Genomic DNA, 14,913 nt, shown 5'->3' with positions numbered 1-14,913 from the left:
GCCAGGCCTTTCTCCTCCTCCGCGAGATTCCACCGCGTTCGTGCCTCGTTCACGCCTTTGGCAATTTTCACCGCGACGCGTTAACGAGGAATCCCTACGAGCGTTCGGATATACCTTTCCTGAGCAACCGTCTGTCTCGATTATTTGAACTTCACTTCGAGCGCTGTGAAAAAAATTGATCGGAAATTTCTATCGAGTAAATCAATATCGAATTATGTATATAATAAATAACCGTATTTAATTAAGAATTAATCGCGTCTTGAAATGAAAATGATCATCCAGTATTCGTCGACGACTGAAGGTCGTTTAAATGATTGAAACTGGCAGTTATTAAGTGACCGTCTAAATATCTTTTCTCCTCGAAAAATTGTGACGATGCAGAAAATATACTTTTCGTTTGAATGATATCGAAGAATATTTTTACTTTTCTTTCTCCAGAGTCTTTTTCAAGGTCGTTAGCTGTGTATTTAATTAACCATGTATTTCTTTTTATTCTATCTAATAAAAAGAAATGCGTGCAGACATGTAAAGATAACATGACTATGAAAATTTAAGTTTCACGTGTAAATTCATCTCTATCGTGATCGCAGTATAACAATAAACTCGCCTGACATCATCCCGTCAACTATCGTCGACTTTTATTTTCCGCATTTTTGTCCGAATTTTCACGCCATCGTTTTCTCTCTCACTTTCTCTCTCTAATTCCAAATCCCCGTGACAAGTTTTGACAGGGCGGTCCGGTTCATCTGATCTCGGGGATTAGGTCAAGACGTTGGCAGGTTGCCAAGAGGATTGGCCGTGTTTGGCCTTTCGAGACACTGGTCGCTTCGTCACCTCGTCTCCCTTTTTTCTCTCCTGTCGAATGCTTCGGCGAAAAAGTCTCGTCGTGCGGGCACAGGTCTCCGAAGGGTTGGCCGCCGATTCACCACGACGACTTAAGTCGCGGCTCGTGATCGTCGCGCGTGCTCCACCCGCTTGGCGTTTAATCCAATTTCCGAAATGCACTGACCGTTATCGTTGTTTTTCAGGTGGACAGACTCGGATACACCAGGGACGAGTTACCGTGGATTTTTCTCGGAACGTAACAATACGACTGGTTCTTCTCTCTGGTGAGTTATCATTCCTTTGAAGCTCGTTCTCATTCTTGTCCAGAGGTTGATGATATCAAACGTTATCTCATCTGAAACTGAAGAAGATCGTTGATCTTCACCGATATTTGAGATATGTTTGACCATTCTAACTAAGAGTTTAGAATTAAATTTATCTAGTTTTAGAATTTTTAATTCAGTCGAACTTCATTACTAATCCTTACTGCCCAGTGAATGTAAAGTACAAGGTGAAATTAAATCAGCGAAATTTTATTAATTTGACGCTAGTTAATTACTGTAGACATCTACAATTCAACGATATCTACTATTATATAAAGGTTTAGGGTTAAATTTGTCCAGTTTTAGAATTTTTAATTTAGTCGAACTTCATTACTAATCTTTATTGTCAAATGAATGTAAAGTACAAGGTGAAATTAAATCAGCGAAATTTTATTAATTTGACACTAGTTAATTACTGTAAACACCTATAATTCAACGATATCTACTATTTAACTAAGGGATGAATTTGTCCAGTTTTAGAATTTTTAATTTAGTCGAACTTCATTACTAATCTTTACTGCCCAATGAATGCAAAATACAAGGTGAAATTAAATCAGCGAAATTTTATTAATTTGACGCTAGTTAATTACTGTAGACACCTACAATTCAACGATATCTACTATTATATAAAGGTTTAGGGTTAAATTTGTCCAGTTTTAGAATTTTTAATTTAGTCGAACTTCATTACTAATCTTTATTGTCCAGTGAATGTAATAAGGTGAAATTAAATCAGCGAAATTTTATTAATTTGACACTACTTAATTACTGTAGACACCTGCAATTCAACGATATCTACTATTTAAGTAAGGGTTCAGGATTGAATTTGTCCAGTTTTAGAATTTTTAATTCAGTCCAACTTTATTACTAATCTTTACTGCCCAGTTGAATGTAAAGTACAAGATGAAATTAAATCAGCGAAATTTTATTAATTTGACACTACTTAATTACTGTAGACACCTGCAATTCAACGATATCTACTATTTAACTAAGAGTTCAGGGTTAAATTTGTTTTAGAATTTTTAATTATCACTAACCTTTAATACGCAGAGAGTGTAAAGTGCAAGATGAAATTAGATCAGCGAGATTTCTGACACGAGTAAATTACTGTAGACATCTATAATAATTCGACGATATCTACTATTTAAAATTATCGAATTCATTAAAATCATTGGACATTGAGTACCACAACAATTTACGATTAAATTATTTAATTTTGCTCAATCTCTTCGCGCTTTGTTACTCAATTTATTACTCAATCGCGAAGAATGTTAAACTATCTTATCGAACACGATTTTCATCATCTGATTGTTACCAAAGTATGAAACTCGCATTGAAAGTTGATTAGGAGAAAGCCGACAAATAGAAACGTTCATAATTCTCACAGATTAAAGATACTGACGATAATACGATAATGATTCGGCCGTGTACGCGAACAGAGGCTCGTTTGAAATTAGATAGCGATCGAAAGTCTTTTTATAGGGTGAGCGAGAGAGGCAAAAGTGGCGAATGATCACCGTTTCCTGAGATTTCGATAATACTTTCGTGGAACACGTGACAAGGGGGTCATAGAATCGACAGGAATCAATGACAACCCTCGAATGAAGCCGTTCCTCGATCACCGAGCCGCCAGCTGTGATTTTCTAACGAGCCTTTGATGGAATAACGCCCCATTCAATTTCCTTGAGTGCTCCCTCAACTTCGTTTCGCCTATCAGTTTTGGCAACGCGGTATGGATAGTTCCATTACTCGTCGATATTCCAATAAGCATGAATAGACAAATCTACGAAACCCGGGGATAATCGATTATTCACACTCCACTCCATCTCGAACGATCTCGTCGTAGAGTGTGTTGCGTGGTGAGAAGTTTAATAACCGTGTACGTAACTTAATCGGTCAATGTAACACTTCTTGATGATATTCGATAATATTATATGACCCCTTGCGCTGGAATGACGTGCCACGCACGTCGAGAATTTTTTGTTCCAAAATTGTAATAGTGTCTCAGTTTCAAGTATATTCATTACTTTAAAGTAACACGTTAAAGCAAAGCAAATAATAAATTTATTACTTCTCAATAATTTCTATCCAGTGATGTCATACCGGCGAGTTCAAAAGGAAAGCGACGAATTATTGTATACGGTTTTGGTCACTCGTTATGGTCCGCAATCAGTTGCCAGCGCACGTGGTTAAGGAATGGAAATATTAACAGAAAGGAAAACATTTTAATTTTATTTACGATACTGTTCAACTGTTGTTTAATTAAGTTACCTTTAAATGCTGTAAAAATATTTGGTTATGCTATTAATCTGAGAGGAGTCTTTATTCAATATATATTTAGTCATTGCACAATATAAGATGTGCCTGTGTTTTTGCATAAAATTTTGGGACCTGTTGGAATTTCCAAGGAAATAATTGTATTTATGATATTATTATTTAACACTCATTCAAAGTCATATTTAAAAGTGAAAGTTATAAATTATAATATTCCTGTTTCACAGAAAAATATACGAAAAGATTCCTTTTTGAAACATATTAGAATTTCCAAGGGAATGATGACATTTTCAACTAAATGAACATCGTTAAATATGTTTCCTTACATGTTTCAACGGTAATTAACTTTTTTATTTCTCAGAAAAATATACGATATACATGTCCCATCCAAAAAGCAAAATATGCTCCAAAATTTTGTGCAACTGAGTACGCAAAGGTCGTAATTTTTTCAAAATTATTCAATAACAGAATAGTCTATGTTTACAGTCTATGTGCAGGGTGTGAACGATTAAGTGTGTCGTGACACGAAAGTTCGCATGAAAATGCGTGATAAAATTATCTTAAACAGTCGGGGAAGTGACGCTTTCTATGCAATAATTTCTAATCGTGTTTCAACCCTTTATTGAATCCAAATCGGTTCAATTTCCATCACATACATATTTAGAAAACTGTGTCACCTATTTGAAAATCTTGAAAATATTCCGGAAATATAAATTTATGTGTTTCATGAAAATCGTTGAAAACGTTCACTACAAATGCAAGTTATAAAATTTCTATGGTGAAAAAAATTGACGGTTTTACAATCTAATTTGTGTTCGCGAGAAAGTATAAATTCAAATTTCGATATTACAAAAATAGAACTCAAGGTCGTCATTTCGTTTCTTTTAAGATCGTAACATGCTCTGAACGTATCTATACACCTACCTATATTACGCGACTGTTTTTCCTCAACTTTCTCAACATACAAATATCAAATATATACAGTTCAATTCATTTAAATTTAAACATATAAAAAATCCACAATAGTTGAATTTTCCTCGTTTCAAGGCATCCACCGCGGATTCGCCTAGGCGAGCAGAACAAGAAACCAAGGAGAAGAACCCTTTCATCTCTCGATCGAAATACCGGAGAATCGTTGAGAGACCGAGAACACAGATATACTCGATTACGGTGAAATCAGACAACGTCCAGCCAATCTAATTAACGTTGATTATCCGAAGCGCGTGCGCCGTGCGTTCACCAGTCGCCGGGTCCCTGGTAATTTCTAAGCGTTACACTTTTAATCAACGAGTCACGGAACACCGGCCAACCGTGTCGCGGCTTACAATGGACGATGGCCCGTGCAAACGGTCAGGAAGGGTGGCCCGCGTATTGTGCGTTGATTTAAGGACGCACAATCGTTGACAGTCGCCACCCATCTGCGATTTCGATGAAATTGACGGCGATTAAGGAACCACTCGGTCACGTTTCCGGATAGGACGCTGTAAATATCATCCGTAAACGATCGAATCGGGAAGTTTACAGTGAATTAGTCGTCTCGGGGTGTTGAACTCCTCTCTTTGAACACGTGTTCGAGTTCTACCGGTGTTGTCGGTATGCGACGATTGATGAGTTCGACCGAGGGAAAATTTGATTTATTTTTCTATTTATTTTTATCACTTCGAATTATTGTACAGGACGATTCACCTGTAACTTGCACACCTAAACTAATTGTTGAATTATGCGTATAGTGAAAAATTGTTCGATACAAAAGTTGTATGGTTTCAAGGGAGGCAGAATGTATCAACTTCTTGTCATTTTTTCTGTTTTTTTTTTTTTTTTTTATTAATTGGACCTTATATTTTTTTTCCATCACAAATCGAAAGAATATTAAATTCCAACTAAAAAAGTGTCGAGCCACATTGGTCTTAAGCCTAATGGTTAAGGAGATACTTTACGATAATTTGTCTTGAGAATGAAAAGAATATGGTCCAATTGAAAAAATAAAAATAAAAATAACCATGAAAATTTTGAAACTCACGAAATGTTAGTATCCAACAATCTTAGTACATACAAACTAGAACAAATCCTTAAATCTATTATTATCTACCATTGGATCATAGATACCTCTGGTAATTTAATGTTAAATTACAATTTTTCTTTGTATTTTACGCCCTCCCTTAGATTGTTAATAAAAGTTCCAAACCTAAAGCAATACCGAATAATATCAGTTGTTGCAATTACAATTGTATTATTATAATTGTAACCCAAATAGCCGAATGACGTCAGTTAAGGGCTCAACGTGTAAACCGATCGCCGCGTTAAATCGAATACAATTGGCAACAAGTAAACCAGATCTCATACGTTTAGCCTGACTGCCATACGATTTTCCACGTTCCTCCCCTCTTTGGCCTGAACGCCGCTGGCGCATCCGTGAATGCGTTCATTGTGTCGGGTTTAAAGTGTTGGTAAATAGACACCGATTACTGGCGTATCGCGTGCGCTCATGCGTGACGATACGATGCGTGTCGACCGTCGGTCAAAGTTCGAGACTCTTTCTTAATTACAGCTGCCTCGATACGGATTTATTGGGGCTCGTTACTTTCGCGATATGTTATGCGTGTTTGCTCGTTGCTCGTCTCGATTCCCGATAACGGCTAACATCGGAATATTTAATTTCGAATTTGATATTACATGGATTTCTTATCGAACGTGTGCTTCTTTCGTACGAACATATCTCTTGTACAAAGTCAGATTATAAGTGTCAAGAAAAGCACGAAATTCAGTTACAAAATGGCATTGACGCTGGAACTACCGACGATTAAAGTATAATTTGTAGCAAAGAAATTAAAATGCAAGATGCAAGAGAAAGTTACTATAATAAATAACCCAAGCTTCTATTAATATATTTTGTTAAAAGTCACTCGAGTATCTAAAAATATATACCGTCATAAATATACAAAATTTTCATGTGATAGAAAATTATAAATTGGTCAATCATTTTGATCAATTATAGTTATGTCAAGATGAAAATTATCCATTCTTCATTTGATTTTAGCTCTATATAAATTAATAGAAACCAAGCTGAGATTGATCGAGTATTTCAATTACTTTAATAATGGCTTTAATTCCGTTTTGTTGTCTATCACGGAGAATTTAAAGTGCAAAGTAAAATCAGTACCTATAACGTAACGCGAGATGTTAATTTATAGCAGATAAAATATCGAACCTTCCTCGCAGTGAAGATCGATGACGAAACTTTCACGAAATTGGGAAAACTATTAGATTGGAGAATCTTCTTTCGAACACAAATTTTCCAAGTTCCTCCTTGGCGAAGATTTATCGACAGGTGATCCTCGAGCCCATTGTTCTCCGACTTTCTTCTAGAGAGACAAATGGAGGAATTCCAAGGGGTCGAGTAAAGATTCGAGAGGGGAAGGATCGTTTCTCTGTTCTATCGATCAGTACCTACTAACTTGTCTTTCACGTTTCTTGTGAACTCTCTCTAATTATCCTTAAATGTTGAATACTTTCAAGTAGATCAAGCATATGTATTTTGCGAAAATTAATTTAATTTATGAAACATCGAATCTAAAATTCTACGACTTCAAATGGTATACCCACTGTCCATATATACATTACAACAGAAAATCATTCTGATTAAGAATAAAAAATTAATCTGTCGGAAATAATTTCCCCCTTTTCAACAAAATTTCCATTTCTCGTAACTTTGGAATTTCTTTCCAAATACCTATACCTCGCTAGAAATTCTTAGATATGGACTACCATCGGACGTCAACTCTAGTCATTTACAGTGAATTAATTTAAAATTTCCTGTTCTTTGCAACAAACACGTTAGTAGTGGGATGAAGTTAAACGAAAAATTCCAAAACCGAGTAATTGTCATTAATGTTAGTCGTGTTGCATACTGATACACTAATGACCTTCATATGCTCTCTACACGTCCACCGTCCAAGAAAACTAGTATCATCAAAATATGCCCCTCTCGAAACCATTCAACTTGATCTGAAACATTTTTTGCTACGCGTAATAATAATGACGTAAATCTAGATGGCAATATGTGGTGATCCACCCTGTCGATAAATGCACAATTACACAGATTTTTAATTTGCTAACACACGTTGACACGTCTCCTATCTTTCGATAATCGTCGTCGAAAAAAAATCCTTCGACGAGGATTCACTTTGACTGCATTTTCCAGTGACTGCAGCAGGCAAGCGACAAACTCTTTGGAAAAACTGCGTTCCATTTCCAGGGGTTGATGGATTTCGGGTTCCGCAGACGGTCGAGTTTCATCTGAGAAGGCCGACACGTCGCCAGGGCGTGGCAGAGCCGCGTTTCTCGAGTGAAACGAGCGGCGCGAATTCCTTTTTGTCTTTTCAGCTATCCTTTGGGTCCTCTCTTTTCCTCTCTTTCGTTTGCTCGAATTTTCCTCGCGTTTCGGCCAAGACTTTTCTCGGCCCTGTTCTTCCGATCGGCAATTTGCATGGACCGTGCCCGTGGCAATTAGTCATCGGCGTCCGATTGTTTCGAATTCGACACCGATATCCGCTCTCTTCCCCGCGAGAGAACGAGGCGCCAGTTTTTCTAATTAGAGATCGGCGACCGAGTGGCGGTCCGAGAGGAAGAAATACAATTTCCTCTGGCTAAATTAATGAAAACTAGGGTCGTTATTTGTTACGAGTTCGTGTTAAATCATCAGTGAGGAGGGTAGTCGTTAGGAATTTGTTGCAACGTGAATACACAAGCTGTACCGCGGGGGTTTCGAAAGGACGAGGATAATTTACGACGCGTTTCGGAAACAAGGATGCGTTTCGTGCTACTCGAGACAATGTCCAGGATACCCGTGTAAAGTAATTAGAACGTTAGATTGACCGAATGGAGTCGCTGTTCGTTACGAATTCGCGTCAGATTACCAAAGGGGGTTGTTAGAAATTTATTACAATACGAACACAAATGATTTTGGAACAAGGATACCTTATTATTCGAGATAATGTCTATGATATTTGTGTAAAGTAATTAAAACGCTGGATTAATGAAAAGAGTTGCTATTTCTTATGAATTCGTGTCGAATTACCAAAGAAATAGTTCGAAATTCGTTGAGTGATTTTGGAAAAATAAGGATATTTTAAGTATTCGTGTTATTCGAAATAATGTTTAGAATATCTGTAAAGTAATTAGAATGCTATGTCAACGAATAAAGTCATTATTGAATGTTAGACTAAAGAATACTGTCATTATTTGTTACGAATTTTTGTCACTACCCTAAAGAGGGTGGTTGTTAGGAAGATGCAATATGAGCACAAGTGGTTTTGGAAAAAACAAGGATACTTTAAGTGTTCGTGTTATTCGAGCTAACGTCTATAATATTTGTGTAAAATAGTTAAAACGGTAGATTAACGAATTGAATTGTTAATCTATTGTTGAAATCTATTTGTCACGAATTCTCGTCAGGCTATCAAAAGAGTATATATAGTTGTTAAGAATTTGTTGCAGCATGAACACGTGCCGTTCCGCGTGGTTGTGGAAGAACAAGGATGCGTTGATGTTGTGCGTGATAACATCTAGAATATCTGTGTAAAATAATTAAAACGTTAGACTAACGAACAGAATCACTGCTTGTTAGACATTCGAACACGAGCGTGGTTTTGTATATTTATGTCGTTCGAGAAATTATCTGGGATATCTGTGTAAAATAATCGCTACGTATCTAGATACTCGCGATAATTCTATAAATCACGGTTATTTCCTTCAAATTCGAGTTTTATCGAGACCAAAAAGAAAGAGAAAGCCAAAAATCATGAATCTACAAAATCTCTACAATTACAAAATTTCGTTCGCATGAATTTTAGCGGTTTTGTTGTCACAGTATTTTATTTCTACACCAAGTTTGAAGATGTTTGCGTTTGCTCGATCGAAGAAATCGATATATTACGTAATTAATTTTATCGAGCGTTTAACGTCAGAAACCGTAAGCCACTCTCGGCTGCTATGAATAATTTTAATTTCTATCGAATAATTTTAATTTCTATCGAATGTTGGTAAATGACGGTGACAAACGTTATTAAACAATGCACGGACAGAATCCATGGTAGCTCGTCTATGGATGTTTGGCAGATTGTGAAATTATGAAATATTTACTCCGCACCATTCGCCCTATCTGCGCGATCCAATTATATTTTTTTCCTTTTCTTGGTCGTTCGCGAACGCTGATTAGCATTCCGCATTTGTGTGTATTACAGCAGTCGTGCGTGTATCGCGTTAATTACACAGAAGATAACGTTTCCCTGGGCATTCACATTCGATTTCGTGGCTGTGGAAAAAGTTGCTTGATTTATGAATCGTTCGTCTAATTATTAATTAAGCCGTTACACGCTGTTGATTAGGGGAATCGCGCGTGTCGCGCCATGTCCAATCGTTTTATCGGTCAAATTTCAACGAAGTGATGTGACTTCTTTCTTTTTTTCTTCTTTTCTTTTTTTTATTTTGCCTCCATCTCCTCGAGATAAATGAAAATAAAACGAGAGAAAAAGAAATTCGTCGGTAATATTCTTCACAAATCAGTTTTGTTTCCTTAGCACTTTTATTATTCGCCGATATTTTACTAGTTTTACAATATTAATATTATTATTATTTTTCTGTGATTAAATCCTTTTTCTCATTTACCATTTTAATTTCCTTTTTATCGCGGTTGAATAGGCTTCTGCTAGGTCGTTTTATCTTCAATTTTTAACCATAAGTGTCGTTCTTTATATCGGTGCGTTTACAGATCATTTATATTATATAAATCGAATTTCTGTCGTTTGCCTTGGTTTAGGTATACGTAGTAAACAGTTTCTGTTACGTTTGCGTTCTCCGAATCATGTATAAGTTTCGAAAAATTCTTTTACAGATAAAAATATCATCGTGATTATAAGAAATTCAAACGTTAAAAAATTAAAAACTAAAGTAGAATAATATCTAGTAAAACTGTTCTCCGTCTACGTTCCATTCTTTTGATCATATTTCTAAAAATTCGCACGAATATCCGCGAATATATCTGGCAACATACGAAATAAAATGAAAATCTTTCGAATGCACCAAATTCTCAAAGCAGAATGTAAATACCTTTCCAGAAAAAAAAAAAAAAAAAAAAAAAAAAACGAAGCGATCCTTTCGTTTCATTTCGTAGAAAATAAAAGGCAGGAAATAGTTGAAAGGTAACAATCGTTTTATCACGATCTCGCAACAGAGAGAGCGAGAGAGAAAGAGAGAAAATAGAAAATTCTCGAGTTGGAAAAACGTGTAACGCGCCGAGATTTTCCCCGGTGAGGACGAGAAATCTTCACCGAACATATCGCTAACGAGGCCAGTTGTTTTCCGTTTGAGCAGCTGTTAATTGGCAGTGACTAATTACGACGGCGTGTTATCAAAAAGTTATCGTTGTGTGCTAGCGTTTTTGACCGAGAGCGTTTCTTCTGATCCCCTCTTTCGCTCGTCCGTGTCACGAGGAACGAGATCGCGTTTTCACTCGTCACGTACACACACACACACACACACACACATATCCCGAACGATTCGTTCCCATTAGATCGTTCATTTACGAACGATTTATCATCTTAGTGAAAGAAGAGCCAAGAGAGAGATACACGCGCATAGCCACATACGTATGTACATACGTGCAATGCAATTTCTCATAGTTTCCCAATCGGTTTGTTTATTGGAATATTTCGCTGAATATATTCCCGAGCGATGAAAAATGGACAATAAGCTGTATCAGTGAGTTGAAGCTGTAACAGCTTGTCGCGATAACACGAATTACAACAGAGTTCGAAGGCTAGATCATCGGCTTGACGAATTTCTGACGCGAACTAATTGCTGGTGTGACGCAAACGGCGCATTAAGAGCGCAACCTCGTGCTGATAGAGAAGGGGGTGACCTTAACCCTTTTTTCACTCGGGGAAACACGCCAGATTTCGATGGCTCTCGAAGGCGAATGCACGCTTGGTTTTCGACAACGCGCGCACTCTACCAGACGACGATCGTTCCTTCAACTGTTAATAATAATTAATGAGATAAGAACGACGAATACCGAACGATATCATACGCGCACCATAGAAAAACAGAGCTTTGAGAAAGTAAAGAAAAATCCACTAACGGCAGTGAGAAATAGAAAAATTATGGGAACAATTACGCGAAGTATGTACATGTACGGTCACGCATAGTTCCATACGTGTATGTAAATTGTTACGTGCAATTGGAAGAGTTGCGAGGAAAATAGGAGAGGGGACGAAAGAGAGGAACACAAGGAGGATCTTTATCATCCTTCCTTCATTTGTTTCGCACCGCGTGTCGGAGCAATCGGACGCTATAATTAGAAGCTGACAGAGATAACGCCTTTTACCGCTCGTCCATCCGCAACAAAACAACTTCTTGCAAATCATTAACGTATAATTTTAATTGCCGCGAGCGGCGAATTAATTACCAACGAGCGTAAAGTAAATTTCACTGCACGAGAATGTACGTGTGTATGTGTATATATATGTATTTATGTATGTATGTATGTATGTATGTATGTATGTAGTACGTACGTATATATATATATCGGCTCACGTATGCTCTCAGTACCTAAGAACAGCGGCGTGCGCAGGTGGTGTGGTCGTTGTGTAGCGACGTCGTTTGCCCGTTTGATTATCTTGTTTTCAACTAATTGTACGTGGCGTAGTTCAGATTGCGATAACCGTCGTTCTTCCTCGGGACAGAGGATTTCCAAGGGGATCTATCTTTCCGCAAAACGTCCGCGATTCTTCATCGTCCACATCTCCGCGATAGATCGAAAAGTGTGAGAATTTTGTTTGTAGATTGCTTTGAAATTTCGCTCAAATATAAAAATTTTGGTTATTTTGTTATATATAATATTTATAATATAGGTTATTTTGTTTGGAGAAATAGATTATTGAAATTTCTGGATACTGTTATTATTTATCGTTCCTGTTTCTATTTCTTGGCATTTCGCGGTCTCTCGTTTAAGACTTTAAGACTTTAGTATTGCTACGTTCACGAATGTTTTATTGAAAACTGGATATCGCTCTACTCTCGTTTTATTTTTTATTTTATTATTATTTTTATTTTTTATTATTACTAGTATTATTTTTAATTTTTATTTTATTATTATTTTTATTTTATTAATATTATTACCTTTTTTAAATTTTATTATTATTATTATTATTTTTATTTTATTAATATTATTATCTTTTTTATATTTTATTAATATTATTATCTTTTTTAAATTTTATTATTATTATTTTTTATTTTATTATTATGTTATTTTCTTTCGTTCATTAATTTGCTAATCGTTGCTTCGCAAGACACTTCATGTTGAGAAAGCATAGAATTTAGAACGATCGCGGTTTCCTAAAAATTTCACTGAAAAAAAGAAAGAAAGAACAAATGAATATTTTTGTTGCTCATCACATTGTTGTCGAGAAACTGTCGATATGGATAATGAAGTTAGAAGATTCAAGAAGAGTGAAATATATTGTAATATATTTGCAACTGATTACGTGTCACATTAGTCTGTAATTATCGGATATATCATCATCGCGATCCAGCCGCTGCGAGCTAAATTATGCACAGTTTGTAGCACGATGTAGTAAACACGATATCATTCTCTGTTCTTAGAATTGGCACTGGCGGTTTCAACAACACACGAAGATAAAGTAGATTTCTGACATGAGCCGCGAGATATCTCGTAAATCGTGCGCTCTTCGACGTTCTTCGTTTTATCCAATAACAAGGAAACTCATTGAACGAGCAACGCTTGTAAAAAAGTGATCGTGTCGCAGAAGTAGAGCTTCTCGTTATCTTCTTTTTTAACTTCAAAAATCATTCTGCGCAGAATCCAGAATTTGAAGATAAATCTTTTTTTTTTAAATTTTGTATAATATACCTGCACAGATCCAATATCAGTGAACATTCTCAATATTAAGAGTAATTTCGTAGAATGTTTAATATACTTACTATGTGTAGAAAATGAACATGTCTACGTAGTTATTAAAACATATGCAGGAATTAAGATATGGAGGAACTAAATATTAATACTATTGTTGTTTTTGTCACGATGGCCATCAATGACTATTTTTATCAAATACTTTAGAATAATTGAAATAATTTTAAAACAAAGAATTTTTACCAACATCCATGGGGCACAGTAGAAGTTGAAGCGACAAATAGTAGTACAAGAACTTAATAGAAGTTCACTGATTCTCTTCTCTGCTACAAATTTTTGGTTCGTATAATAGATAAATGAATTTAAAATTAGTTTAAAACGAGTTCTACGAATTATGGAAAAACGATAAAGAATTTCCAGATTTGCCAAAAGTAGAAATCGCATACAATGTTTCAATGCTTTACATCTAATGTAACGCTGCAGTTGTAATAATTGATGCTTACCTAAGAACTTTGGAAAGAAAATCGTAAGAAAAGGGGTTTAACTAAAATTCAATCATTCGAATGAATTGAAGCTCGTATAAAACGGGAAAAATTTCATTGCATCTTTTGTGACCATGAAATTATTAAAATAATATTAAAAAATAATTAATTAAATTATCAAAATAATATCAAAAATAAATATTAAAGAATTAAACTTCCAATGGGAGTGCAAAATAAAAATGCAGTAAAAAATGAAATATATATCCAAATAATTTTCAATCGATGGTACTACATATGTCTCGATCCATTTCGAAGCAACTTGCACCACGGGTTTGTTTCCGACGAATGGCAAGCGAGCTCGAGGCCATGAAAGAATCCTCAAGCAAGACGAAACGCGGTCAGATCTTCATGGTTCTGAGGTAATTTCGCGCGGTGACTTCTGAGACTCTGGGCCAGAAGTCCCTCCGACACGTCGAACATTCGCAGATGACGATCTAACGAGGGGATCTAAGAGGCGCGGCGGTGCGAGCCGGCTGCTCGAGAAAACGAATGCCAAAAAAGATTTCAGATCCGAGGGATCCTACGCTAATTATAGGTTTGTCGGTTCGTCCACCGATTGTTTGAACGTGTCAGCCTCTTGTTTGCGGGTTGTTAAAAGGACTCCCGGTACCTTTTTCTTTCCCCCGTGGGTTTCCTCGTAGCCGTAAATTTCCTACCTATTTTCCCAAATCCCCGCCTCTCGCTTCTCTCCTTTTTCTTTTCCTTCCTCGCGCGGACCTCTCGACCTTCGCGATAAATAAGTTTCTTTCGCTGCACACTCGAACGAGCGAAATAAATATCACAGCGTCACGATAGTTTTAATATCTTAATTAATAAATTAACATTTTAATTAAATTATATTTCTTATATTATATTTATCTTAAACTATATTATATCTGAATAAATAATTAATATCTTAATTAACTGATAAATTTTATTTACATTACAAACGTACTCTCCAAAATCGCGATTTTAGTTCCAAAAGATCTTATCTTAATTAATAAATTAACATTTTAATTAAATTATATTTTTTATATTATATTTA

General features: G+C 36.0%; 1 protein-coding gene across 2 annotated transcripts in view; it reads left to right on the top strand.

Moving 5' to 3' along the window:
• The window catches only part of LOC122537417, a 157,839-nt gene that overhangs the window by 115,605 nt on the left and 27,321 nt on the right, over positions 1-14,913 (top strand). Inside the window, exons 3-4 of one of the 2 annotated variants that reach the window (XM_043670550.1) lie at positions 1,029-1,109; positions 13,080-13,705. In XM_043670550.1, the coding sequence (XP_043526485.1) occupies positions 1,029-1,109; positions 13,080-13,129 (131 nt within the window). In that variant the 3' untranslated portion in view covers positions 13,130-13,705. Of the gene's footprint in view, positions 1-1,028; positions 1,110-13,079; positions 13,706-14,913 lie in introns of those variants that run through there. The other variant, XM_043670551.1, reaches the window with a different exon arrangement.

This window comes from Frieseomelitta varia, unplaced genomic scaffold (assembly GCF_011392965.1).
Source record: "Frieseomelitta varia isolate USP_RPSP 00005682 unplaced genomic scaffold, Fvar_1.2 scaffold_909, whole genome shotgun sequence".
NCBI classification, from domain to species: domain Eukaryota; kingdom Metazoa; phylum Arthropoda; class Insecta; order Hymenoptera; family Apidae; genus Frieseomelitta; species Frieseomelitta varia.
This window is presented reverse-complemented; position numbering and strand designations above follow the sequence as displayed.